Source organism: Magnolia sinica, chromosome 14, assembly GCF_029962835.1.
Source record: "Magnolia sinica isolate HGM2019 chromosome 14, MsV1, whole genome shotgun sequence".
Lineage (NCBI taxonomy): Eukaryota > Viridiplantae > Streptophyta > Magnoliopsida > Magnoliales > Magnoliaceae > Magnolia > Magnolia sinica.
In genome coordinates, this window is record NC_080586.1 from 49,813,329 (window position 1) to 49,840,821 (window position 27,493).

At 39.0% G+C, this 27,493-nt stretch overlaps 1 protein-coding gene across 5 annotated transcripts in view; it reads left to right on the plus strand.

The window, feature by feature from the left end:
• Positions 1 to 27,493, plus strand: part of LOC131225494 (protein SHOOT GRAVITROPISM 6) — a 180,226-nt gene that overhangs the window by 14,350 nt on the left and 138,383 nt on the right. For all 5 annotated transcript variants that reach the window (XR_009161371.1, XM_058221025.1, XM_058221027.1 and 2 more), the window contains 3 exons: positions 2,021 to 2,124; positions 2,255 to 2,360; positions 11,793 to 11,882. Coding sequence is in view for 4 of the 5 variants with exons in the window: in XM_058221025.1 (XP_058077008.1) it covers positions 2,021 to 2,124; positions 2,255 to 2,360; positions 11,793 to 11,882 (300 nt within the window). In the remaining variant the exon portion in view is untranslated. The remainder of the gene's footprint in view (positions 1 to 2,020; positions 2,125 to 2,254; positions 2,361 to 11,792; positions 11,883 to 27,493) is intronic.

Consider the following 27,493-nt stretch of genomic DNA (forward strand, 5'->3'; position numbering starts at 1 on the left):
ACCAAACTTCTCCTTGGGAAGATAGATGGGATGATTTGGGTGAGATCCAACATTCTATTCACTCGTGACCTTGCTTTTTCAGAGCAGTGTAAGAAAGGGTATAGGATGATTTGGGTGAGATCCAACAATCTTTTTGTCTAGGAGTAGGTAAGTAGAATTTGGCTTTTTGGTGTTGATAGTGGAATAGTTGACAGATAAGTCACCCTTTGAACTGGAGTTTGAAACCAAACTTCTCCTTGGGAAGATAGATGGGATGATTTGGGTGAGATCCAACATTCTATTCACTCGTGGCCTTGCTTTTTCAGAGCAGTGTAAGAAGGGGTGGAGGAAATGCTGTGAGCCAATGTTCGAGTACTAGGCTCTATGATGGGAGTTTAACTATGACCGACATGTTACCGACAGAACTTGACAGTTCCTAGCTGTCGCCAACTCTGGAAATGATTGGATTGGTCTCAGATAGGAACTTGTTACGAGTGTATTCATTGGATTGGTTCATTGATAGCTTTAGGTGAGAATCCTATTTTGACACTGCACCATTGAATCCACTATTTTTGGAATATGGAGGGAGGCTCATCATTGTGATTCTTGTATCCCTTCTCATTCCACTATTATTGGAATTTGGAGGGAGGGAGCCTCTTCATTTTGATTCTTGTTCCCCTTCTCAATCTTTATTTCAGATACCTGGAGATGACATTTAGACACCTCCATGGAGTTTGTGATGACATTTTGAACTTTCATAGAATGAAATTTCTAAGCAAATCCAGGTCCATGGTGTTTGGGATCTTTTCTCCCCTTGTTATGGTGTGGGTTCTTGTACATCCTAGTTTTGAGTGGGTCCTCGTACGTCTTGGTTTGTGTGGGTTCTCGTACCCCCTTTGCTAGCATTATATCAAATATCTTCAGATGAAGCACTCTCTCTTTCATCTCATGTTTGAGGGGATCTCTCATTTACATAGCGTTGCTAACAGTTGAGCCTGAGTATTGCCAAAATTTGGGTTGTTCACACCTCTTTAAAAACCTATTCATTCATACTTGGCGTGTAATTTTGTTTTGGAATGATTATTGGTGAAACTTTTGTTATTGTACGTTTGTTTTCCTTTGTTCGAAGAATAATGGTGACAGTAATAATCTGTAGCAGTTCAATCTTCAAAAAAAAATAAAAAATAAAAAATCTGTAGTTGCAATAATTGTAGTTAATCTTATTCTTGTAAATGACTTAATTGGCCATACAGCTGCCTGGTCACTACTAGCAATGGCTAGGATTTTCTTGGTTGACTTGCAGTCTGACTCATTTTATGTCCAATTATCCTTGGAATTCTTTGCTGAAAATCTAAGGCTGTCATGGTAACATTTTTTGTTTTTGTTTTTTTTTTTTTTTTTTTGGAGCTTGTGACTTCAAATGTAGAACTAGTACATCACCATAGGCGTAGGGCCAGTTTATGTGCTAGAAAGTCAAATAGATCTCTATTGTAGACAATCTCTGACAGCTAGGACATGTCAGAATCAAAATTTCTTCCTGTGGCGAGGAGTACAAAGGTGAAAAGCTAAAGCTAATGTGTCCAATGTTCTCCTTGGTTCTGGGCGGGGAGAAACCCACCACCTGCCACAGGCCTCTTCCCGCAAATTAATTTGTTAGTGCCGATGTGTCTGAGCTGTCAAAGATAGTCTGTAATGGCAATCCACTTGAGTTCCAGGGTGCAAACAGGCCTTTTATGTCTGTGATCATTTTGTGAGTTCTTCGGTGCTTTTGCTAGAAAAGCGTACACAGATGCCTGTCTTTTTTCTGTACCATTGCTAACATGCCGCACACTCCTCTCTAGCATTTGTAGTGCAACTGTGCAAGACATGTTGTTGGAAAATTCTGTGACATAGTTTTGTATGTGATTATTGAATCCTAGTAATGGTTTATGGCTATCTAATGTACATATGATATCGATAAACTGTGTCTGTTGTTTTGTATTTATGTCATTTTACTGAAGTAACATAAGTATCAGTATCTTTAATTCTTCTTCTTTAACAGGCACGCCTCTCATCTGTGGAGGCATTAGGACAGATGGTTGGACTGATCACCAGGACACAACTGAAGGCAGCATTGCCAAGACTTGTCCCAACCATATTGGGATTGTAAGACCTAAAGGCTGCTGATTTGCTAGCTTCTCTTTCATGAACTGGTTTTTAATATTGTTGAATATGCATGTGAATATTATCAAGTATACCTATTTTGACGTTCCGTCTGTTGTTTCTCTGTACTCAGGTATAGGAAAGATCAAGAGATTGCTTTTGTAGCTACATGTAGTCTGCACAATCTCCTCAATGCCTCCTTGTTGTCAGAAAGCGGGCCTCCTTTGCTTGATTTTGAGGTACTTTGCGTCTCTTCCCGATGTTATTCTATGCTCTAATATCAGTTGAGCTCCAAATTTTGTAGCCTCACTAATAGTTGCAACCATAAATATTCATATAGCATTCCATAATTTCCACTATGGGTAGTGGAGGATATTTTCACACACACACACACACACACACGTATGTCTGTATATGAGTGTGTCTGATCTTAGTTGTTACGCACACACACACGTATGTCTGTATATGAGTGTCTGATCTTAGTTGTCACACACACGCACGCATGCACGCACACACATGTATGTCTGTATATGAGTGTGTCTGATCTTAGTTGTTACACACATGTATGTCTGTGTATGAGTGTCTGATCTTAGTTTTCAGTTGTCACACACACGTCTGATCTTAGTTGTTACACACACACACACACATGTATGTCTGTATATGAGTGTCTGATCTCAGTTGTTAGACACACACATGTTTGTCTGTATATGAGTGTCTGATCTCAGTTGTTACACACACACACACACATATGTTTGTATATGAATGTCTGATCTTAGTTGTCACACACATGCATGTATGTCTGTTTTTAGTTGTTATCAAATATGGACAGTTCTATAGCCCTTCTACAGCCTATCTATGTTTAGGACATAATGGGTATTCTTGCTTTTGTTGAATGGTGTTATTGTAATTATTTAAAACCATGTTAGTGAATAAGAGAGGGCAGGCATGTGAACCTAATCTCTCCTTTTCTCTTCCTCCTTTCATTCTTTATCCTCTTTTCTTCTTCTCTTTTATCAATCACGCCACGTGTTATCAGAGCGAAACTGATTTGGGCATTGATTTCTTCCATCAACTTCCTTGTTCCCTTTCTTTTCCTTCTTTTGTTTACTTACGGTGAATTTCTAAAAGTCGTTGGGAGCTGATCTACATGAATTCTCTTCCAACCACCATATGGTGGGTCATGTAATTGTGTATGATGAATGCATATGAGGCCCACTTTCTTATAACACTAATGTGATGGACAAAAGTGGGCCATTGTGTGTGTGGCCAGATCTGAGATCTAAAGTGTGTGTGAAAGTTGTGTATGGCGCAAGGGTTAGAGAATAAGCGTACGTCAGTACGTGTGAATTTTTTGGATCAAGCAGTGCTATCAAGTGATCGCGTTAGTTGATATACATGGTTTTGTGGAATACATGTTGGGTAAGTTAAACATTATTCCCTTGTTTATTTGATTTTGCCTACATCAATGGATGTCAAGAATGAAGCCAAGACTAGTCTTTTTTTTTTTCCATATGAGTTGATGAATTTTTAGATTACATGAACTTAATGGAACAAATTTCTTGCAATGGTCCACATTGGTAGAGGTTCTCCTTATTGGGAAAAGGAGATTAAAGTATTCGACTTCTCACAGACCTGAAGAAAGTTAAATATAATAAGAAGATTGGGCGGTAGAAGATGTTCAAATTAGAGAGTTGTTACAAAATAATATGGAGCTGCCGATTAGTGAGAATGTTATCTTTTTCAAGATAGTAAAGGAAGCCTAGGATAATCTAAGAGAGACGCATTCATGCAAAAAGAATTTAACTCAGATCTGCAAGTTACCGTAGAGTATCTTCGCTCTTCAACAGGGATATAAGGGCATCCGAGAGTATTATTCAGCCTTGCGAGGCATGTGGGAAGAATTGCACGTATACCAAACCCCGTTTACTGGTTATAAGACTGAGATGAGAGAGGAATTCTATGTTGTTAAATTCCTCTTTGGTCTTCGTCCTAAGATCGAGCCTTTTCAAGCTTGGATCCATGGAGGCAATAAGATCCTATCCATCACTGAGGCATTCACTCGTGGTTCAGTGTGCCAGAGGAGATGGGGAAGTAGTGGTGGCCGTTTCAGTGGTAGAGATCTAGGAGGAGGTTACTTTGGAGGTAGAAATAATTAGAGAGGCCAGGGTATAGATTTCAGTAGAAACCTTGGTAGTGGTCGTGGTAATCGGCAATGTACTTATTATGATCTTAGTAGCCACGGTTGATACGTGTTGGGACCTTATTGGTAAGCTAGCTTGGGCGAAAGTTCCTCTGATGATGGCATCGAGAGTTATATCTTCGAGCATATCTCCTTCGTTGTGAGCCCAATACTACAGGTGACACAGTTGCACTGTCGAAGGAAGAATATACTGGACTTTTGAAGGATCATTCCACCCCTGCATCGCCATCCATAGCTACTCTCGTGCAGTAAGGTATCGCTTTTCTGCATCGTCTGATAGTGTTTCCTGGATCATTGGCTCGAGAGTTTTTGATCATATGAGTGGTAATCATAGTGTATTGTCTCAGTACAGTTGTCGTCCATTTCTTCTGTCACATTAGCAAATAGTAATTCAACCCGTGTGTCTGGTTTGGGTATTTCTTGTCCTACCTTATCACTTTCATTATCATTAGTACTTTACATCCATAAATTTCTATTGAGCCAGTAAGCTAACCAAATCCTTAAATTGTTCTATCACATTTTATCATTTTAATTGTAAATTCCAGGATCTAAAGGTGGAGAGGATGATTGGTGGAGGGCATGAAGTCAACGGACTTTATTACTTCAATAGTGCAATAACTGGAGCTGCATACAAGACATATATCTCTCCACATTAGTGGCATTCCAGGCGTAGTCATCCCTCCTTTAGTAGGTCAAAGAGTCGAGTTCCATCATTGTTGTATGTGTCTAGATTAGAGTGCAAGGCTTCTGATTGAGTAAGCACCATAGAGTATCATTTCTTCCTCTTGTGGACAAGAGAAGTGATAAACCTTTTTAGTTAGTATATTATGATATTTGGGGTCCAATTTATCTTACTGGTTTATTTGCTTTCAAGTACTTTGTTATTTTTGTAGATGATTATCCTTGTATGACATGGCTATATTTCTTGAAATTTGAAAATTTAGTCAGAAGTGTTTTCTTGTTTTATATGGAAGCACGTACTCAATTCAATTCTAAGGTTTGTGTTTTACGTTTAGATAATGTGAGGGAATATTTATCTTATGACTTATATTTTCATCTCAAGGTATCATTCACTAAACTTTATGTGCACACACACCATAACAAAATGGGGCAGCTAGATGTAAGAGCTATGATTTACTTAAGGTTGTTAGATCGTTGTTGTTGAATATAATGGCTTCAAAAATATTTTGGATTGATGCGTGTTACTTAAGAGAAGACTTCTTTGTGAAAAGTTTTTGTGCCAACATATGAAATGTCAAAACGAAATGGGTGGCAAGGAAAAACAATGGCAAAGGAAGGAGCTCAGGGGAATGTCTCAAGAATCGCTTCGAGAGTCCATTGAAGGGAAGGATGGTAATGAACTTGGACGGGTGCGATAGCCCTGGGAGATGTTTTAGGAGGTCAAGGGGATGAGGACTATACTGAGGAAGGAGAAGAAGGGGTTTGGATAGAGGTCCGAAGGAGGAAGATCGGAGTGGAGAGGCAAAGCTTCAAGAAGCATGCATTGGCCAAGTACCCAAACTTGTTCATAATTGGGTTCCCAGAAGGCTTGCTCTCCACTAACTTCTCCAGAGTCTTCATTAGAGCTAGTGTAGTCATGGAGGTTGTCATGCCTCGAGACCAATCGGCAAGTGCATATCGAGGCTTTGCCTTCATATGGATAAGTGAGGATAAGGAAGTAAAGAGGGAAATCGAATTGTTACATGGGGAAAGCTTTGGGGGTAGGAAATTGTTGGTCTAGGAGGCTTGATTTGGGCCCAAGTTGAAGAATAGGGAAGGGGGGATGAAGGTGGTATCCAACTTTGTTTCATTTACTTGGCAATTCACATCCTATTTCCAACTTTGTTCATTTAGTGGTTTATCTCTTTCATTTTGACAATTTGCTTTGTTTCTGTTGTCTGTGTTTATTGTTCATTTTTCTAGGAGGCTCTAAGTTATGATGGTTGGAAACGAGCTATGGAAGAAGATATGGTTGCTTTCTATCATAATCAAACTTAGACATTAGTTGAATTACTTGCTGGAAATTGTGCATTTGGGTGTGAATGGTTGTATACGGTAAAATACAATCCTGATGGTTTAGTGGATCGTTTACAAGCCTGGATCGTTGCCAAGTGTACTTAGATTATTGGAGTAGACTATTCAAAGACCTTCTAACTCTAAAAAGACTAAATCAGCCACCTTTGAATTAGACCTAAGTCTATGCTAAAGGGGGAAGTTCTACCTTCCATCAATCCTTTGAAAATTCATGTTTTATATGGTTTAGTTTATTATGGGATTGTGATTTAGATTGAAATATGAATTTTCTTGTTTATTTGATTTCTTAGATTTGTGGTAGGTTAGTATATCTTATACTTTGAATCACTCTTCAATCCACCTATAATTTCTTTGCATCATATTTAGTCTTGACCAGTGTTTAAAATATCGACGATATCAGCCGATATATCCCACGATATATCTTGTATCCTTCCTGTGCGATACGAAACACATAGGTAGTGCCGATATATTCTACCTATTTGATCTAGTGAGCATTTTCAATCCATGTTTTTATTGTAAATCACGTTAAACCAGTGTCAAATGATTACAAATTTATGATTCTTCATATTTTCCATGAAAAATCATGGATTTAGAACTTCGATTTCGGGATTTAGGGGAGATAGGTCAAGTTGTGGAAAATTGAGAAAAATCGAAATTTCTCATTTTTTTGCAAATCAGTTGCAATCTTTGTATCCAAACACAAAATTAAACATGTATGTAACCTAATCTAGTTATTCTTCTTTTGCTTTTGAATGTTTTGCTTGTGTTTCCATACATATCTTCTTACGTTTATAAATTATATAAATAGACTTTGAATATACTTGCACTAGTTCAGTTGGAAATCGCATATATTAGGACCCCATAAAAGGAAACCGCTATTCTGTGCAAATTTTAGTAAAGTTTTGATTTCTAAGTGTGTATTGATGTCTTTTTCAACAATCCCTAGAGTTTCATTGAAAAATTCGACCAATTTCCCAATGTTCCCATGTTTCTCAACAACAGTGATACATTACGTTATACAACTGATATATCCCATGCAATAACCGATATGTATCCGTATCCCAAGGGTGCAATACATTATGCGATAACGATATTTAAAACATTGGTCTTGTATAACGTAATGTACCGCTGTTGTTGGGAAACATGGGAACATTGGGAAATTGGTCGAATTTTTCAATGAAACTCCACGGATTATTGAAAAAGACATCAATACACACTTAGAAATCAAAACATTACAAAAAAAAGTACACATAATAGGGGTTTCCTTTGTATGGGGTCTTGATAAATGTGCTTTCCAACTGAACTGATGCAAGTATATTCAAGTCTATTCATATAATTTATAAACGTAAGAATACATGTATAGAAACACAAGCAATACACTTAAAATCAAAATAAGACTCACTAGATCAGGTTACATACATGTTTAATTTTGTGTTTAGATACAGAGATTGCAACTGATTTTTAAGAAATTGAGAAATTTTGATTTTTCTCAATTTTTCACAACTTGATCCATCTCCCCCAAATCTCGAAATCGAGTTCCAAATCCATGATTTTTCATAGGAAACATGAAGAATCATAGATTTGTAACCATTTGACACTAGTTGAACATGATTTACAACAAAAACATGGATCGAAAATTGAAAATGCTTATTGGATCGAATAGGTGGGATATATCGACACTACTCATGTGTTTTGTATTGCATAGGTGGGATACAAGATATATCATGGGATATATCGGCTGATATCGTTGCTTGGTCCTCTCGTGAAAGATTAGGTTGGAGACAATATGGATGGCAGCTTAATTGTCGCAATATAAAGGAATAGGTGTGGAGATCTCAAAACCCATTGCGAAGTCAGATAATTTCACAAGTAGCGTGAGCTGTTGAATGATATTCTAGCTTAGCAAATGAGTGAGCGATATTGTAACAGTATGCTTTTTTACTTTTTCGTCTGACAAGATTGCTCCCCATAAATGTACAGTAACCACTTGTGGAATTCCTGTTATCAGAGGAACCTACTCAGTCTACATCACAGTCCACTCCCATAGGAGTGCCTAAAGTTGTACACCATACCAACAATAAACCCAATACTCCAACTTACACTGAAATCCCCACCCCAAAAGCATGGTCACACAATCTTCTACTAATCAAAACAATCCCTTGGGGGGAGTAGTAGCTCAGTATTTTTTGGCTGGAAAAAAAGAAGAAAGAAACAAGAAAAGAAGAAAAGAAAAAAGAAAGAGGGAGGGAGGGAGTAGGCTTTCTTGTTTATTAGAAAAATCTTATCAATGTGTGGAGGTCAAGTGGTTTTGGCGTCGCCGTGGAAGGAATATTCGGGAAGAGGAAGTGGAGGAGTTGTTGTGGTTGCTTGGCATTTTTAAAGATTTTCACCCTGTTTTAGGGAGGTTGGATGAAATGGCTTGGCGCGGTCACAAATCTAGTTGGTTCTCGGCAATGTTTTAAATATCGTTATCGCGTAATATATCACACCCTTAGGATATGGATACATATCGGTTATCGCATGGGATATATTAGTTGTATCCCGTAATGCATTGTTGTTGTTGGGAAACATGGGAACATTGGGAAATTGGTCGAAATTTTTAAGGAAACTTCAAGGATTGTTGAAAAAGACATCAATACATATTTAGAAATTAAAACATTACAAAAAAAATGCACATAATAGGGGTTTTCTTTGTATGGGGTCTTAATACATGCATTGTCCAAATGAACTGATGCAAGTATATTTAAAGTCTATTCATATAATTTACAAACGTAAAAAGACATGTATGGAAACACAGGCAATATATTCAAAAGCAAAAGAAGAATCACTAGATTAGGTTACATGTTTGATTTTGTGTTTGGATACAAAGATCACAATTGATTTGTGAGAAATTGAGAAATTTCAATTTTTTCCAAATTTCCGCAACTTGCCCCTTCTCTCCCAAATCTCGAAATCGAAGCTCCAAATCCATGATTTTTCATGGAAAACATGAGGAATCATAGATTTGTAACCATTTGACATTGATTTAACGTGATTTACAGTAAAAAAATGGATCAAAAATAAAAAATACTCACCGGATCGAATAAGTGGGATATATCGGCACTACCTATGCATTTCGTATCGCACAGGTGGGATACAAGATATATCGTGGGATATATCGGCTGATATCATCGATATTTAAAACACTGGTTCTTGGTTCGTTCCTTTTATGGTCAGATTTGGAACATTCAATTGAGGTTGAAGATCAACTCTTATTGCTATTGGAGATACGGTGCATGCCCTAGAGTTGTGGCTTTCGTTTGGTTGGTCGGCAGGAAGCGAATCCTCACCATTGATAATTTGCAAAAGCGGTCTATGGTCATCCCCAACATTTACTTGATGCGTACGAGAGATGCAGAGTCGGTGAGCCGCCTGTTCATTCATTTTCTCTTTGTCCGAATAGTCCTTCAGTCCTCTCTCCTCTCCCTTTTTGGTGCTTCGTGGGTGTTGCCAAACTCCATAGAAGACTTCCTCTTAGGTTGGCATGGCAAAGGAGTTGGGAAGGTGGGGAAAGTGCTTTGGTGGCTAACCGTTATTGCAATCCTTTGGGTGATTTGGGGTGAGCGAAACAATTGGTGTTTTCGCAACAAATGCTCTAGTGGAGGTTTTGGTGGTCAAATCGCTTCTTTTTGATCGGGTTTCTAGCTTGGAGCCCTAAAAGATTGTTCTTGTCTTTCCTTCTTTGTATTCTTTCCCTGCCTTAGGTTTGCTTTCGCAGGTGTTTTAATAAATTTTGTCATCTTTCAAAAAAAAAAGAAGAAGAAAAAATAACATATCTTAGAAAATATTCTTGTTTATTAGAAAAATCTTAATCATTGAATGTATCTTTGAAAATAATCTCTGTGGTAGCCATCAACACATGCTGATTGCAAAGGATCAGGGAGATGCTTATGGTAAATATTTTGTTCTTGACAATTTTTAGTCTATGGAAAGTGTTTTTCTTTTCCTCCTTTTCTTTTGAAGGGTAATCGGAAGTTTGATCAAAGAGCAAAAAATAGAAACAAAAGGGGCAGCTAAAAGCTGCAATAAAACCACAACGGGGACCTATTTAGAGAAAATGGCCGAACACCCCTAAAATACCATATGCTAACTGATTGTGGTACAGAAAGATTGGATTGATGTCTTTATGAGTGTCTTTTCTCATTCACAAACACGATTATGGAAGTTGCTGAGATGTAAGAGAATGGTTTTGCATATGTGCTTCGGTGGCGTATCTATGCGGTCCAATTGATCACCTATTCAATAGGATGCTGCAAGAGTTGACAATGATCAGAATTTCAGATAACCAGAAGCCCCTCATGGAGGCTGGATTTAACATTATTTTGATGACAACTGCAAAGCTACTGGCAAATTGGTTTGGGTGGTTCTAGGGTTTGATGGGGTCATTAGCAACTTTCACTAGAGCCAGGCTGATGGGCATATGAGTGTGTAGGTTAGGGTCTTTGCACTATTGACTAGAGTCGGGTTCATTGCTCTCCTTCTTAGAGCTCTACCTAGATTGGACGTCATGTCATCTTGACTAATCTGGGCTGGTGAGCACAACAATGGTGGTAGTGGTCAGGTCCTTGAAGTAGTGACTAGAGTCAGGTTCGTTGATCACCTTTCTTTAGACTTCTGCATAGATTGGAAGGGATTTTTTAAATTCACAAGATGTAAGTGGACTTCCCCTAGGGATGATTGTTCTCTGTAGTTTAGGGGATTCTGCAAATCTTGTCATCTATAACGAGGGTGCTATCCACATTTCATTCCAGATTGTAATTTTTGATCAGAAAACAAGTGAAGTTTGGACCCATTGGAGTTAATTTTAAGAATTGAATGATATGGCACTATATGCCACATTTTACGAATAAACCACTACATTTATTGAAAGAGGCAAAACGGGACTGTCCAATGGATAAATGTCACCGATATACAAAGGTATGCACCACCTTTAGCTGAAGCATCTGCCCATGAGTTAACCTCTGTTTGAATGAGATTAAAAAAAAAAAGACCTAGAAATCATTCATTTTATTTTGTTTGAAATAAACCGCTGTTCCCAAAGGCAGCCATCCAGAGACCCATGAGATGACACATTTGGGTTTGTCTTCAATGATGATCTGGTCCAGGCATCAAACCAACTCTATCCATAATCTCTGCCTGGTTTTTATTTATCTGTTGAATAGGCTACCCAAGTTTCATATTCTTTTACTGAGTTTCCTTGCAATTTATTATTTATTTTTATCTGTAATCTATTATTATAAATATTTTTCTGGAATGGTTGTCGATTTGTTTATTCTTCCTTCTTCTCATGTTTCTATTGTTGGAAGAACTCATGCTGTATCCTTTGTTTTTGCAATAATTGATGGGACATGAGGACTTTGAATTTTTGATTAGTGTGTGCTGCTTTGGCTTGCAACAGGAACTTACAATTATTTTACTCACACTTCTTCCAGTGGCTTGCATGAACAATGACAACAGTGAGAATTCGGATTTTTCAGTGGGCTTGAAGGTACTGCATCCTTGAGAACTGATTATTAGTTTGAGTGTGGCTGTTTGTAATTGTATTTACAATTGATTCTGGTTGAATCTTGACCAAAGTCCATCAATGTTCTGGCATTATTTACATATTTTATGTTTTGAAGGTTTTGACTTTAATTGTTTGTAATTTTATCCTTTGTTTGGGTTGTAGTTTTCATACCTGCTTTTGGTGCGCTTTTTTTAAAGCCTTCTCTAATGGAATCAAGCTTTGCAAGAAGAAAAAGAAAAAAATAGAAAAACATGTAAGCAACCTCTAGGTTAATATTGTTAATGGAGGATGTGTTCTATGAGATATTCTTGTAACTTCTATGTACTATGAAGGTGTCTTTTAAGTATGCAATTCTAGAAGCTTCGTTGGTAGTAATCTTTTAGATAGGCTTGAGAACATCTGTGTGATCTCTCTAGATTAGCTTGACAAGAAGTGCAGAATCTTCTTAGATAGATTTGACGGGATCATGCCTTCTCTAACAGGATCAGGCCTTTGAAAAAAGGAAAAAAAATGTAAGCATTCTCTAGGTTAATGTTGTTAATTGAGGATGTGTACTGTGAGATATTCTTGTAAGTAGTAACTTCTATGTACTATGAAGGTATCTATTAAGTATGCAATTCTAGAAGCTTCGTTGGTAATTAATCTTTTAGATAGGCTTGAGAACATCTGTGTGATCTCTCTAGATTAGCTTGAGAAGAAGTGCCGAATCTTCTCAGATAGATTTGATGGGATCAAGCCTTCTCTAACAGGATCAAGCCTTGGAAAAAAGGAAAAAAAAAATGTAAGCATTCTCTAGGATAATGTTGTTAATTGATGATGTGTACTATGAGATATTCTTGTAACATCCGTGTACTATGAAGATATTCTTTTAATGATATGTAATTGTAATTCTACAAGCTTCCTTGGTAGTAAAGCTTGTAGACATGCTTGAGAACATCTCTGCGATCTCTCTAGATATTGTTGATAAGAAGTCTAGAATCTTCTTAGATAGATTTGGGAAGTCTATCAATATCACTTTTTTGTGTTCCTTTTATTCAAGGCAAGTCCTCTGATCTGACTTTGTTCTTCATTTGGGTGGCCTGCTGATCTCTTCATCCCTTAGTATTCAGATTGTGTTTATCTCTCTTCATTTGTTCACTAATTTCATCCCACCATGGCTTTGGATATCATCTGAAACCCAGTTGATGTGTTATCAATGGAGAACAAAACAAGCTGGGTCAAAGCTCGAAACCAGATCAGGTTGGAACTAGTTTGGTACTTTTGACTGAGTCAGGGCAAGTTGTAAGACTTCCAGTCTCTAGGTGAGTCACTCCAGACTGGATTTTTAAAACCATGATTTCTGTAGTTCATTTGTTTTATGAGTTTGTTTTTCCTTTCTTCTTCCCACTTTATATCTTCTGTCACACTCTCTTTTCTTTCAAAATCTTATTCCTTTCAACCATTCCCCCAACACACACACACACAAAAAAAAAGAGAGAGCCAAAAGCCTCCTCCCTCCCATCCTCTCTCTCTCTCTCTCTCTCTCTCTCTCTCTCTGTGTTAAATTTTTTATTCTTGGACTGAATTGTTCTAACCCTTACTTCAGGAGCCAATTTGTTTCTAATCTTTGTAGTTATGATCTCTGGGCTACATTGATAATTCTGTTCTTCCACCTTATGTTCTTTCCTCCACTAATAATTCCTCCCAAATACCTAACCCATCATTTCAAAGTTTAGGTTAGAACTTAGAACTGACTTATTACAGCTAAGTTGGATCAAAGCCACCATCTAGAAGTGTTAACTCTGGTTGGCATTAGCACCTCTCTAACTGAATGGGTTCCTCTTGGAACATCCTTCTTTCAAGCTTGAAAGGTCTGCACAATTCAACTTATGTCTTAACTCCAAAGTCCAATCATTGAAGCTTGACTTCATCTTCGAATATTTAGGCAAACATAAGTCTCTTTGGATTGCTTTGGCAAGCATGCAACAATTGGTTCATGAAGGGGACAAAGTTGTCTATGCTCTCAATGTCCTTTGACTGGTTTTTAATAGCTGCAAGTTAATCTTAGCGAAACCTTCTAATTTAGATCCTAATAAAACCTGTCAGTATGTCAATTATTTGTGTCCAAAACAGTCCCAAATAGAGTAAAATAGACCAAAAACAGAAGTTTTGTACCTATTAAAAAAAGCATGAACAGTACCTTTTAATATTGGCCTGTTAACTTGGAAAATGTAAAAAGAAAGAAGTTAACAAACTTTAAACTGCCCCCCAGAGCACCTTCTAATTTCAGCTATTTAATGAACCCAAAACCAGTGTTTTAAAACCTGAACCAGCAGCTGGCCTCTTTTTTTGGGCAGTTCGGTCGAACTGGGCCAACCCTGGTCAGGCCATGATGTAAGCTGATGTCATAATTTTTAAACAAAACAAAAAAAAGAAATATAGTTTCACGAAGTGTGAAGCGAAGTTCCAAGACATTCGGGTATGAGAATGGGGAAGCATCTATTCAAAATGTAAACAAGTATTAATAGGTGGGCAAGCAGGCGTTGGAGCGGTATTCCCAAGCGTGATTTGAAGCAGGAGAGGCACCTAGTTAGAAACGATCTTGCAACTAAGAATTGGAATCAATTAATCATCATCATCTAAACCTCACCCCAGTTGATTGGGGTTGGCTGCATGAATCCTCACCGAGACCCATTCACATGTGGTCCCCACCGCGAACAAGCTCTAGGCACCCGTAGATGGCTTCAGAGAAATGCTGCTAGGCATGTGTGTGGTTGTAGGGTGAGTTCACCATTGGCACTTTTCAAGCCATTTGCTCCAATCAAACCAGCTAAACTGTGGATACCCTGTTATTAAGTCCCAGTCCAAATCAGACTGGTTTAACACTTTTAATCTCTGATTTGTGGGCACATTGTTGTTCAAATAAGACCAATGAATATTTCATTTTCAATTGTTAAACAAATTTCCACAAATCCGATATTCAGATGTCAAAATTAATGTATGTTGGTCCATGATACATCTAATAAAATGGATCTCATAATTGATGATTTGAATGCCATGTATGCAGTGGGCCTTTGTATTAGGCACCACATGCAGTGAAATTGGAAAGGTTTGGAAACCAATTACCAAATCCCAATTAAGTAAGGGAATACCGAATAGGGATCACATACTTTCTTATGCCGCTATGCGCCATAACTACCATATGCTAAAGCCATGTGGGGCTCACCTATAATGTGTAGGCCTGAAAGTCGGGTGGGTTCAACCGAACCGACCCGTGACTGAACTTGGGTCGGGCTTGGGTTGAGGTCTCGGGTTGCCTGACCCAGCCCAAACCTGAACCTGATTGATATATAAGTTATAAATTATAATTGAGTGCGGATTGTCTGTGTTGAAGGCACATGAAATTCCAGTGCTGTCGGGTCTCATTGGTCGACGTCATTTCCCATGACTCAAGCTAACAAGATACGCTAGACTTCTCTCTCTCAAATAGATTGCGTGCTAAACAACATGACTTTTAAATGAGGAGTAGTCCTATATTTTAGATTGTTTGTTTCAAAAAACTGAAGTTCTTTACGATAAATAACTACATATATAATTAATAAAATCATATGTATAAAAAATAAGATGTGTACTGAAGTATAATAGATGAATGTAATAACGAAAATATTAGCATATATCCACCCGACCAATCCGACCGAGCCCGCTTGGGTTGGGCTTGGGTTGAGAATTCCTAACCCGAGGTTGGGTTAGGGTTGAGGTATAGGAACCTTGGGATGGGCTAGGGTTGAGCACCAACCCGACCCAACCCGCCCGACTTTCAGCCCTAATAATGTGTATGTAAAATCTAAACCGTGAATCTGATATTTATTATCATTTTGACCATAAAAAACAAGAATCAAATCCATTAGAAACTCATGTGGGACACAGTAGTTGGAGAAATGTATGACCCTCCTAAAACCTATATATTCACATGGTGCGGCCCACGACTTTTGGATTGGCCTTTTATTAAATTTCGTTTTTGAAGATTGGAGAAAGTTTATTATTATTATTATTATTGAAGATTAATTGATCACTTTATTGAGAAGGCACCGAAGAGGTGCAAAGAATTACAACCCACACAAAAAAGAAAAATTACATTCTTGTAATGAATTTATACAAGAAGTCCATCTGACTACAAAACCCTTTTGACTTTTAAGATAACTTCCCCTTCTTTGGAAACCTCATCTCAGAAACACCTACCATTCCTTTCCTCCCATATAGCCCAAGGAATGGCTAGTAAAGCTAACTGCCAAAGATCCTGAATTTTCCTCTTGAGACAAATGCCATGCCACATAAGGAGGAGCTCCTTAAGGGATTTTGGCATAATTCAAGAGATGCCAAACAAACCAAGGGTAGAGTTCCAAATCTGACTAACATACGGACAATGAACGAAGAGATGATTAATTGACTCCGTGTCCACCTTACATATCATACAAACGTTTGGGAGAATCATGCCCTTCTTTTGGAGGTTGTCAATGGTTAGAAGTTAAAACCTTTCCCCTTCCAACGAGCCATTTGAAAGCCGTTACTTTTGGGTGGGCGCCACAAAGGTTGTATGCCCACAAGAACAATCACTTTCATTATGCCTAAGAATTTCGTAGAAAGATTGAACCGGGAACCGCCCCGTCTTTTCTTTCGTCCACATCATTCTATCCCTTTCTTCTCTAATTGGCACATGATCTTGAGGCACTCCTGCTTTAACTTCGACATCAAGCAAATTGCCATGGCATGGAGGATTCCATACCACTTGCAACCCAATGAAGTTGTAACTTGTAACCAGTGTTTAAATTATCGGCGATATTCCGTCCATCCATTTGGAGAGATCATTTTAGCATAAGATCTAGAGAATGAGTCACATCCAAAGCTCCAGTGGACCCCACCACAGAAAACAGTGGGGAGAGTGACACCACCATTAAAAACTTCTGAAGGCCACTAAAGTTTTCGATCAAGCTGATATTTGTGTTTTCCCTTCTTTAATGTCTTTGTTAACTTTTGAACAGGTTGGATTTCAATAAAACATCATGGTGGGCCTTGGGAAGGTTTCAACGGTGTACATCAATCTTCCCTCTGTTTTCTGTGGTGGGGTCCACTAAAGCTTTGGATCTGCCTCGTTCTTTGGGTAATGCCTTAAAATAATATCTTCAAATGAATGGACGTTGTGGATACAACACGTACATCATAGTGGGGTCCACAAAACTTGGTGACGTGTAGCGAGTCTTGCTACTCAACCTGTCAGTGTCCGCGTTTTGGGAATGGATTGGCTACTCCCCCTGCCACTAGCCAATGGCTGATGGTCGGTGCTCTGTGGGACCCACCATGATGTATGTGTTTCATCCATTCCGTCCATCTATTTTTCCATATCATTTTAACTTAAGAGACCAAAAATTAGGTATATCTCAATCTCAAGTGGACCACATTAAATGAAATAGTGTTGAATGAGCGTCGACCATTAAAAACCTTTTGGGGGCCATAAAAGTTTTGAATCAAACTGATCTTTGTTTTTTCCCTTCATCTGGGCCTGTATGACCTAATCAATAGATTGGATGTCAAATAAACAGTACAGTGGGCCTTAGGAGGATTTTAATGATGGATATCCAACAACTATTGTTTTCATTTGTGTGATCGACCTGAGATTTATATCCCTCTCATTTTTGGCATCAAGACATAAAATAATTTTAAAAAATGAATGAACGGGATGGATGAAACACATATATCATGGTGGGGCCCACAGAACACTGACCACCAACCCTATGGGAAATCAGACTGGGTACTGAGTTACTCAATATGCTCTCTCAGTATGCTCTTATCGTACTGAGAAAACTCTGTTAGGCCCACCGTGAATGTATTTGGTCTATCCATGTCGTCCATCCGTTTTCCATCTTATTTTAGGGGTTGAGACCAAAATTTAAGCATACCCAAAGATCAAGTGGACCATACCAATGGAAATAGTTGGAATAATAACTTCCACCGTTGAAACATTTCTTGGGCCCATAGTGATGTTTATTTCTCATCCAACCTGTTCATAAGATCACACAGACATGGATGAAGGGAAAACACAAATACAAGCTTGATCCAAAACTTTTGTGGCCCCCAGGAAATTTTCAACGGTAGATGTTCAATTCACACTGTTTCCCATTGTGTGTTCCACTTGAGGTTTGGATATACTTCATTTTTTGGCTCAAGCCCAAAAATTATATATTAAAATGGATGGACGGAGTGGATAAAATACATAAATCATGGTGGACCCCACAGAGTTTACTCAGTACACTTAGCCCACTGAGTTACTCGGTACACAATTTGCTTCCTTTTAGCGTGGTATGTGGGTGCGAACATCAATGGCGTGTGGAAGTCACCAAGTTCCGTGGACCCCACCATGATGTATGTGTTATATCCACTTGTTCCATCCAACTAGCGAGATCATTTTACGTAGTTAACCCAAAAATGAGGTAGATCCAAAGCTAGGGTGGACCACATTGCCAAGGCAGTGGGGACAATGATTCTTACCGTTGAAACCTTCCTAGGTGCCCACAGTGGTGTTTATTTGTCATCCAAGTTGTTCATAAGATAACACGAAGATGGATGAAGGTAAAATACAAAAATGACATGGATCCAAAACTTTTGTGGCCCCTAAAGATTTTTCAATGGTAGGCATTTTCAACTCACATTGTTTTCTGTGGTGTGGTCCATTTGAGCATTGGATATGCTTCATCTTCGAGATCAAGCCTTAAAATTATCTTGTAAAATGGATGGATGGGGTAGATAAAATACATAAATCACAATGGGCCCCACACAGTTGACTCAGTACGATAAAGGTACTGATTTATACTGTGTGCACGTGCCATTTGTTTATATCGGTGGATTGATGGGTCGATGTTATGTGGGGCCATCATAATGATAAATATTTTATCAATGTCGTCCATTTATTTTGATATTAAGGCATGAGCTCAAAATGAGACAGATCTGCATGACTGCATCTCAGGTGGATGTGGACCACACTAAGGGAAATAGTGGGTGATTAAATGCCCACCATTAAAAACTTCATAGGGCCATTGCAATGGTTTTTTTTTTTCGGCCATCAAACCTCTTGATTAGGTCACACAGATCTTGATGAAGCGAAAATATGATTTAGATTATGTTAGAATTTGCCACGTACCATTTTCAAATGCTAGGTATCAAGGGTCATACACAGCCAGAGTATCAAATACCATGCTGATTTGATAATCTGATCCATCCTTGTTTTGCCATCTTTGAGTTCATTTACTTTTACATGTCTTAATTACTGTATGCCAGCTGTAGTTGCATTATATAAACTCATTTTGGTTACTATTTGAGTGATTTCTTACGATAGTGCATGCCTTTTGGCCCCTATTAAATGGAAACTTCTAATTTAATGCATTCTTTTTGCAATTTTTTCATTTATGAATATGTAAATATGTGTATTTAGGCATGTCCTGAAGTTTCACTAAAAAATTCCACAATTTTCTCCATATTTCTCCCTTTTTCCTTGCATTTCTGGTTATCGGCGATATTATCGGCGATAACGATATTATATCTTTATCTCCGGCTAGCGAAACTTGTAGCGATACCGACAACTCGAACACTACTTGTAACACATGACAACCATGATATTCTTTTTCAAAGCTAGGTGCACCACCAATGGGAAGGATCTTTGGAGAGGAATCTCCCCTACCCATGCATCTTCCGAAAATCTAACCCTTTCCCCATTACCAATCACAAAACCTATACCTTCATTAAATTTGGGAAAAATGTGGGCTATGCCTTTCCAAATCCAAGAAGCTTTATTAAGAGAGGATGTCTTGATTGCCCAATCGCCGGTCTCACTTCCATATTTTGCCACGATAATGTCACCCCAAAGATCATTTTCTTCGGTCCCAAACCTCCACAACCAATTCCCTAGAAGGGCCAAGTTCATCAACTCAAGACCTCTAATACCAGCTTCCCCTTCCGCGTACGGTATACACACCTCCTTCCAAGCCAAAAGATGGAACTTTTTCTTCTCCTCCAAACCTTGCCAAAGAAAATTCCTTTTCAACTTTTCCAGCTTGGCTATAACTGACACTGGGCATCATAATAATGACATGAAGTGGGAGATATGATAAGACTGCTCTGATTAGAGTTTTCTGACCACCAATTGATAGAAACCTCCCTTTCCACGTTGCTAATTTCTTTTCAAATCTTTCCCCTACTACACATACGTGTTTAGGTAGCTTCCCTATACGAAGGAATGGAACAAAAAGAAACGACAAAAGCAAACACAAGAAACTGGCCACTATACAAAAAGCAAAACAAAACAAAACTTAAACAACTCGAACCGGGGAGCAACGCCCTAGAAATCTGACACTAAGGGGGAGGCACGACGATCCGAGGCTGGGAGGCAAGAAGACCGATCCTCGATGTCTCTCAAGATTAGAGCCAACATCTTGGAAGAGGATTTTTGGAATGGCTTGATTTTTGATATATCCTTTTATCCTAGTGGCATGGCATCACCTAACTAATAGGTCGGATGGCGTATCAACAACATTGTTCACACCAAATTTCCCCTGAACTTTTCTACGGTGGGTGTCCTGCTCTCAATATTCCTCAGTGTTTCCTTTGATGTGGCCCACCTGAGTTATAGATCCGTCTTAAATTTTTTATCTGGGGCTGATAGAAATGATATTTTATTTTTAAAATTTTTTTTAATGCGTTTTAAAAATATAAAAAGTAATGAGTCCGAGGCCCCGTTTGTTAAATTTGAAGTCTAAAGCATGAATCTGAAATCTGAAGCCTGAATCTAAAATCTGAATATGAAGTAAAAAAAACTTGTTTGGTAACTATTGCTGAAGTCTGAAAGTTAAGTACTGAATTTGAAACAACCTGTTTGTTTATAAAGAAATTATTTTTTATTAAATGAAAATAAAATCATTCTATTTAATTCAAATAAACTAAAGTGCTTGATAGAAAATTAAAATATCATTATTCAAAAAAAAAAAAAAACATATAAAAAAATTCGAGGATTTGCATGTATAAAGTATGGCGGCAATTTCTTCTCACATATTGGACATAATAGTTTGTTCGAAGTCTCGAAATACTCCTTCCACTTTAGGCATATCATTCTCTGATTCGATATTCATCTTCGAAAGAACATTTTCATCATTGTATTGTTGGAAGAGTGGATCGGAGATGGATTCTTTTCTAATGTAGTTATGTAGTGTCATGCATGCAATAATTGTCTCTTTGCTTCGAGAAGGAATATGGTGTCATCCGCTTCAAAATTGCAAAACGCGCCTTCAACAGGCCAAAAGCCTTTTCGATTACATTCCGTTACTTCGCATGCATATGATTAAAAATCTCCTCTTTACTAGTAGGCCGCCCACCACTACGAAAGTCACCCAACCAATACCGAACATTACAGTATGGTGCCATAAATCCTCGTGTGAGTGTAAGCATACCAGATAATATTTATCTACATAAAAACAAATGACATTTTTAGCAAAATTTCAAGTTATAATTTTACCAAGTTATATGAAAAAACATATTAAATATTACCAGGAGGAGAGAACGGATTTTTTTTTTTTGTTGGATCCAGCATAGCATACATAAGGACACAAATATTACCCTAGTTCAAAACTTCTGTGGCCCCATGAATATTTCAAATGTGGACGTTCAATCACATTTTCGGCCCACTTGAGTATTAGATCCAGCTCACTTTCGGTCCCATGTCCTAAAATAAACTCACAAAATGGATGGGCAGGGCGGATTTCTCACAAACATCAAGGCTGACCCCACCTACGTTTATAGCACCGGAACTTCCTGAAAAAGGCTTTTGGCAGGAAATCTCGTCTAGCAACATAGTGGATCTAGATGGGGGATTGATGTTGCCACATTGATGTGGCTATTAAACAGTGTTGTTTGGACCCACCATAATGTACATGTTTTATTTTATCCACACCGTCCATCCATTTTTTCAGATCATTTTAGGAAATGATCCAAAAAATGAGGAAGATCCAAATTTCATATGGACCGGATCATCGGAAATGGTGCTGATTGAATGGCCACTATTAAAAGCTTTGTGGGGACACAAATAGTTCTAGATGTACCTAATATTTGTGTTTTCCCTTCATCCATGTATGCGTGACCTAATAAAAAAGTTAGATGGTAAATAAACATTACAGTGGGCCTAAGAAGTTTTTAATGGTGTGCATTTAATCACCACTGTTTTCTTGTCGCGTGATCCACATTAGATTTGGATCTATCTCATTTTTAAGCCAATGCATTAAAATGATCAGAAAAAATAGATGAATGGTGTAGATAAAACACCAATATTATGGTTGGGCACAAAAAGCATTGCCCAATCCCACCTCACCATTGCCAGCGTCACTGGGCAATTTGCATGGATGCGGATTTCATGCAAAATCCTTTTGGAGGAAGTTTCTGTGCAAGGATTTTGGGTGAGGCCCACTGCGATATTTGTGAGAAATCCAACCTGTCCATCCATTTTTTGAGCTCATTTTAGGACATGCGACCAAAAATAAGGTGGATCCAAAACTCAAATGGGCCACACGATGGGAAACTGTGGGGATTTAGTGACTATCATTTAAATATTTATATGGCCACAAAAGTTTTGTATCTATCTATGTTTTTGGTGTTTTCACTTCATCTCAGTGAAAATGACCTTATAAACAGTTTGGATGGCATATAAACATCAAGGTGGAGCCTAAGAAGGTTTCAACGGGAGGCATTCATTTCCCACTGTTTCATCTCGTATGGCCCACTTGAGTTTTGGAACCTCCTCATTTTTGGTCTCATGTCCTAAAAGAAGCTCGAAAAATGGATGGACTAGTTGGATTTCTCATAAACATCATGGTGGACCCCACCTTACATTCCAGTGTAGGAAACTATGGGAAAGTCTTTAACAGGAAATCCTTGTTGATCTGATCCCATGCCGCCAGGAGAAGGCGGCCTTGTTAGTGGGTCTGTGGGGCCTACCATGATGTATATGTTTTATCCACACCATCCATCCACTTTTCCATATCATTTGGGGGCATAAGATAAAAAAGAGAGAGGTATATTTAAGTCTCAAGTGGGCCACACTGCAGGAAATAGTAAAAATTGGACACCTACTGTTGAAAATTTCTTAAGGCCCTATTCAAGCTGATATTTGTGCTCTTTCTTTTTCATCCATGTCAGTGTGACCTTATGAAGAGGTTATATGGGAAACAAACGTCACATTGGATTCCAGGAAAGTTTCAACAATAGTTATTCAATTTTCGTTGGTTTTTATGGTGTGGTCCACTTGAGTTTTATATGTGCCTCATTTTTGGGCTCATGCTCTAGAATGATCTGAAAAAGTTGATGGACGGTGTGGATCTAACACATAAATTATGGTGGGGCCTAAAGAAGTTCCACATGTTAAAATTTGGGTCATGTATTACGCAAACTATTCAGAAGAGAAACAATCTCCGTAGTAACTTGAGGATGGGTAATTTTGGAAGTAAATTTTTTTTATATAGAAGAATTCGTTGAGCGCATTCCGTATTCACCATTAAGCCAGACTCCCACATGGAAAAAATTCAATGAAAAATCCCATAGCGCTTTCCGAATTTGGCGTTAACAAACAACACTTAACAGGGATCATTTTCTCAATTCCACATTAAGTAATATTTTTCAGAGTTAACAAACATGTCCCGAGTTTCTTATTCATTTTGCATAGGGAAGTTCCTTGTGGGAAGCTCAATTTGTAGATTCTGTATTGGTAATGGTGGTCGTAACAATGACCACCGTTACCGATATAGGGGTGTAACGACCGTTACGACCCTCATAATAGTTGAAAAAAATTGCCCAAAAAATTCTGGAAAAATATTTAGAAAATCTAGAATAATGTAAATATTCCAAATATGTATTCATTTTTTGTTTTGAACATGTTTATGGTAGTGTAATAGTCAACTCTTTGGTGAGAGTGTTGTATTTGGTGAATTTATGAACATGACTATGTTTCTCTAATATGTACACATCACAATCACCCATTAGAACTAGAAATAGGAAAAGAAAGGCATAAATACTTCCTTTTTCAAATTAAAAAAAAAAAATTGGCCTCAGAGCTTTTATTCGCCCACAAAACTATAGTAAGAGTGGTCTACTATAATATCAAGTCGTGCAGGAGTTAGAGCAATATCTGAAGCCTCCTGTCGTTCGTCCCCAAGCCTAGTTCTAGATCTGGTTATTTTCAGATAATGTACAGGTTTCAGTCCCTGTGGATTCGACCTCGGTCTTACCGAGTTTATTACTACATCACAACCCTATACTTCCTTCACATGTGTCTTTTATTCGCCCACAAAACTATAGTAAGAGTGGTCCCTGCACGACTTGATATGCTTCATCATAATTAGTCTGTCTCCCTTGAAAAGAAAGCCATCTTTAAGAACATATTCACCCATAATATGCTGGTCACTAGAGAGCGACGCGTAAGTACCCCCAAAATCAGGACATATGGGGTATTCATCTTTCAGTTGCTCAAATCCGACTACCTCTACACTCAAGGAGTTGAGCAACGCCACTCTCCTACTAAGGGCATCCGCTGGTTTGTTTTCAACCCCGGCCTTGTGTTTCAAAACAAACGAATATTCCTGAAGAAACGCTACCCACTTGGCATGCCTTGGGTTGAGTTTCTTCTGAGAATGCAAATATCTCAAAGCCTCATGGTCAGAAAACAAAACGAATTCTTGCAGTAGGAGGTAGTGTCGCCAATGTCTCAGGGATTGCACTACCGCATAAAATTCTTTGTCGTAAGTGGAGTATTTTTATTTTGCCTCATTCAGTTTTTCACTGAAATAGGCCACTGGGTGTCCTTCTTGACTCAACACTCCACCTATACCGACACCAGACGCATCGCACGCTACTACAAAGACTTTAGAAAAGTCAGGTAGACGCATGACAGGAGCTTCCACCATCTTGCCCTTAATTTCTTTAAAAGCCTTGACGGCGGCTTTAGACCACACGAACTCTCCCTTTTTCATGCACTCGGTAATGGGAGCCATGATCGTGCTAAAACCCCTAATGAACCGACGATAAAAAGTTGCTAGGCCGTGAAAACTTCGCACCTCATGAATGTTTCTTGGTTCTGGCCACTCAACTATGGCCCTGACTTTTTCAGGGTTTGCCCGCATCCCTTCAGATGACACTATAAATCCTAAGAACACAACTTGGTTAGACATGAATGCACATTTCTTAAGATTAGTGTTCAACTTTTCCTTCCTAAGGACACTACAGACCTTCTTTAAATGTTCAAGGTGTGATTCCTTAGTGGTACTATAAATAAGAATATCGTCAAAGTACACCACTAGGAATTTTTCCATGAACGGCCTCAAAGTTTGTGTCATCACCCGCATGAAAGTACTGGGTGTGTTAGTCAAGCCGAATGGCATGACCAACCACTCATATAGCCCATCTTTCGTCTTAAACGCCGTCTTCCACTCATCTCCTGGGCGTATACGAATTTGGTGATATCCACTCTTGAGGTCTATCTTAGAGAATATAGTAGACCTGGCCATCATGTCAAGCATATCATTAAGTCTAGGTATAGGGAACCTATACTTGACAGTAATTTTGTTTATGGCACAGCTGTCCACACACATGCGCCACGTGCTGTCTTTCTTTGGCGTCAACAATGCAGGCACGGCACACGGGCTCATACTCTCTTGGATGAAACCCTTTTGCAGAAGCTCATCAATTTGCTTCTTCAACTCTGCATGCGCTGCAGGGTTCATCCTGTAGTGAGGAAGGTTCGGTAAAGTAGACCCTGGGACAAGATCAATGGCATGCTGTATGTCCCTCATAGGTGGCAACTCATTCGGTAAGTCTTCAGGAAATACATCACTGTATTCCTTCAGGACCGAGGTCACCTCACAGGGCAACTCTGATGGAACCGCATGTGTAATTTCTCTAGCCACAAGGGCATACACCATAGAATCCTCCTTAGCTTCTTTTTCAAACTCTCTTGCGCTGATTATATGTAAAGACTTAGGTTTGGATTTCCCCATTTCTCTAGGCTCACTTGCCTTCTCATCCTTCTTCTTCCTTAGTGTATTCTCAGGTGGCATGGGATTAAGTTTGATCTTTTTACCATTATACATAAAAGTACACGCATTCGAACGGCCAAAGATCGTGACATCATTATCGAATAGCCACGGTCTACCTAGGATAACATGTCCCACATCCATAGGTAAAACATCACACCACAGGGACTCTTTGTATGACCCAAACTCGATGGGGACTAGACATTGCTGGGTGACAGGTAGGGATGTCTTGTCAACCCAAGAAACTTTATACGGGTCTGGATGAGGTGTGGATTGCAGTTTTAAGCGATCTAAGGTGCTAGTGGAAATCACATTCTGACAACTTCCACTGTCCACTATCACCTTACAATTCTTTTCACCACACTTGGCAATAGTGTAGAAGATAGTGCTTCGACGCCAGTCAGCATTACTTCTAGACTGAGCTAACACACGCCTGACTACTGCAAGCGTTGCTTCTCCATCCACTTCTTCATCAGTAAGTCCTCCTTCAGGGTGATACTGTTCAACTTCATAATCACCCTGGTCATCTCCACCCTCGTGAGACTCGCCTATAACTAAGGCTCTCCCACGGCTCTTCGTAGGACACTGATTAGACATGTGTCCAAGGTTGCCACACTCATAGCACCTCACTTGACTCATGTTACTAGGACCGGCACCAAGAACCCCTTTGCCCTTGTCCTCCCTAGGCCTAGGCGGAATGGTCGCCTGTGCCCTAGGTTGATTACCAATATTAGGTCTAGTTCCTTGGGAACTAGATCTAGCATTGGAGTCTCGGGACTCAAAACGACGAAAGACAGGAGCCTTCAGATACTGCTCTAACTCCTGCACGACTTGATATGCTTCATCTAAGTCCGTTAAGGGCCGAGTAATAAACTCGCGCTGAAGATCCGCACAAAGGCCCGTCTTAAAACGCGAGAGCGTTACTAGAGGGTCTTCTCGGATATCACATCGCATCACATACTCTTCAAATTTAGCGATGTAGTCAGCGGCAGGCATTGACCCTTGGCGTAAGGATTGCCATTGGTCAAGGAGCTTTTGACGGTATGAGAGAGGAAGGTACTTCTCCTTCAACTTCTCTTTCATCTCATACCAATGTGTGATAGGGGCTCTACTAACTCTCTCTATCCTACGCTCGGTGTTGGTCCAGAAGAGCTTGGCTTGACCCACAAGCTTCATCTTAGCAAACCACATTTGACGGTTTTCTGACATGCCATACCACTCAAAGTAGTGGTCCATGTTAGCAACCCAGTCAAGGAATGCCTTGGGATCCAAGCGTCCATCAAAACTCGGGGCCTCAACTCTCACACTCTTCATCGCATGCTCATCTGGATCATAACGGTCTTGATGACCACATGTGGCTCGTGCCTCTCGCACCACACCACGACCGTTACCACGATCTCTATCCTCACTACCACCACGTGTGGCAGCACGTTCTTCAATGATTCCTTCCACTTGAGAGTGCGCATCTTCCCCTCCAGTGGGGTTTTCCTTTTGGGACGC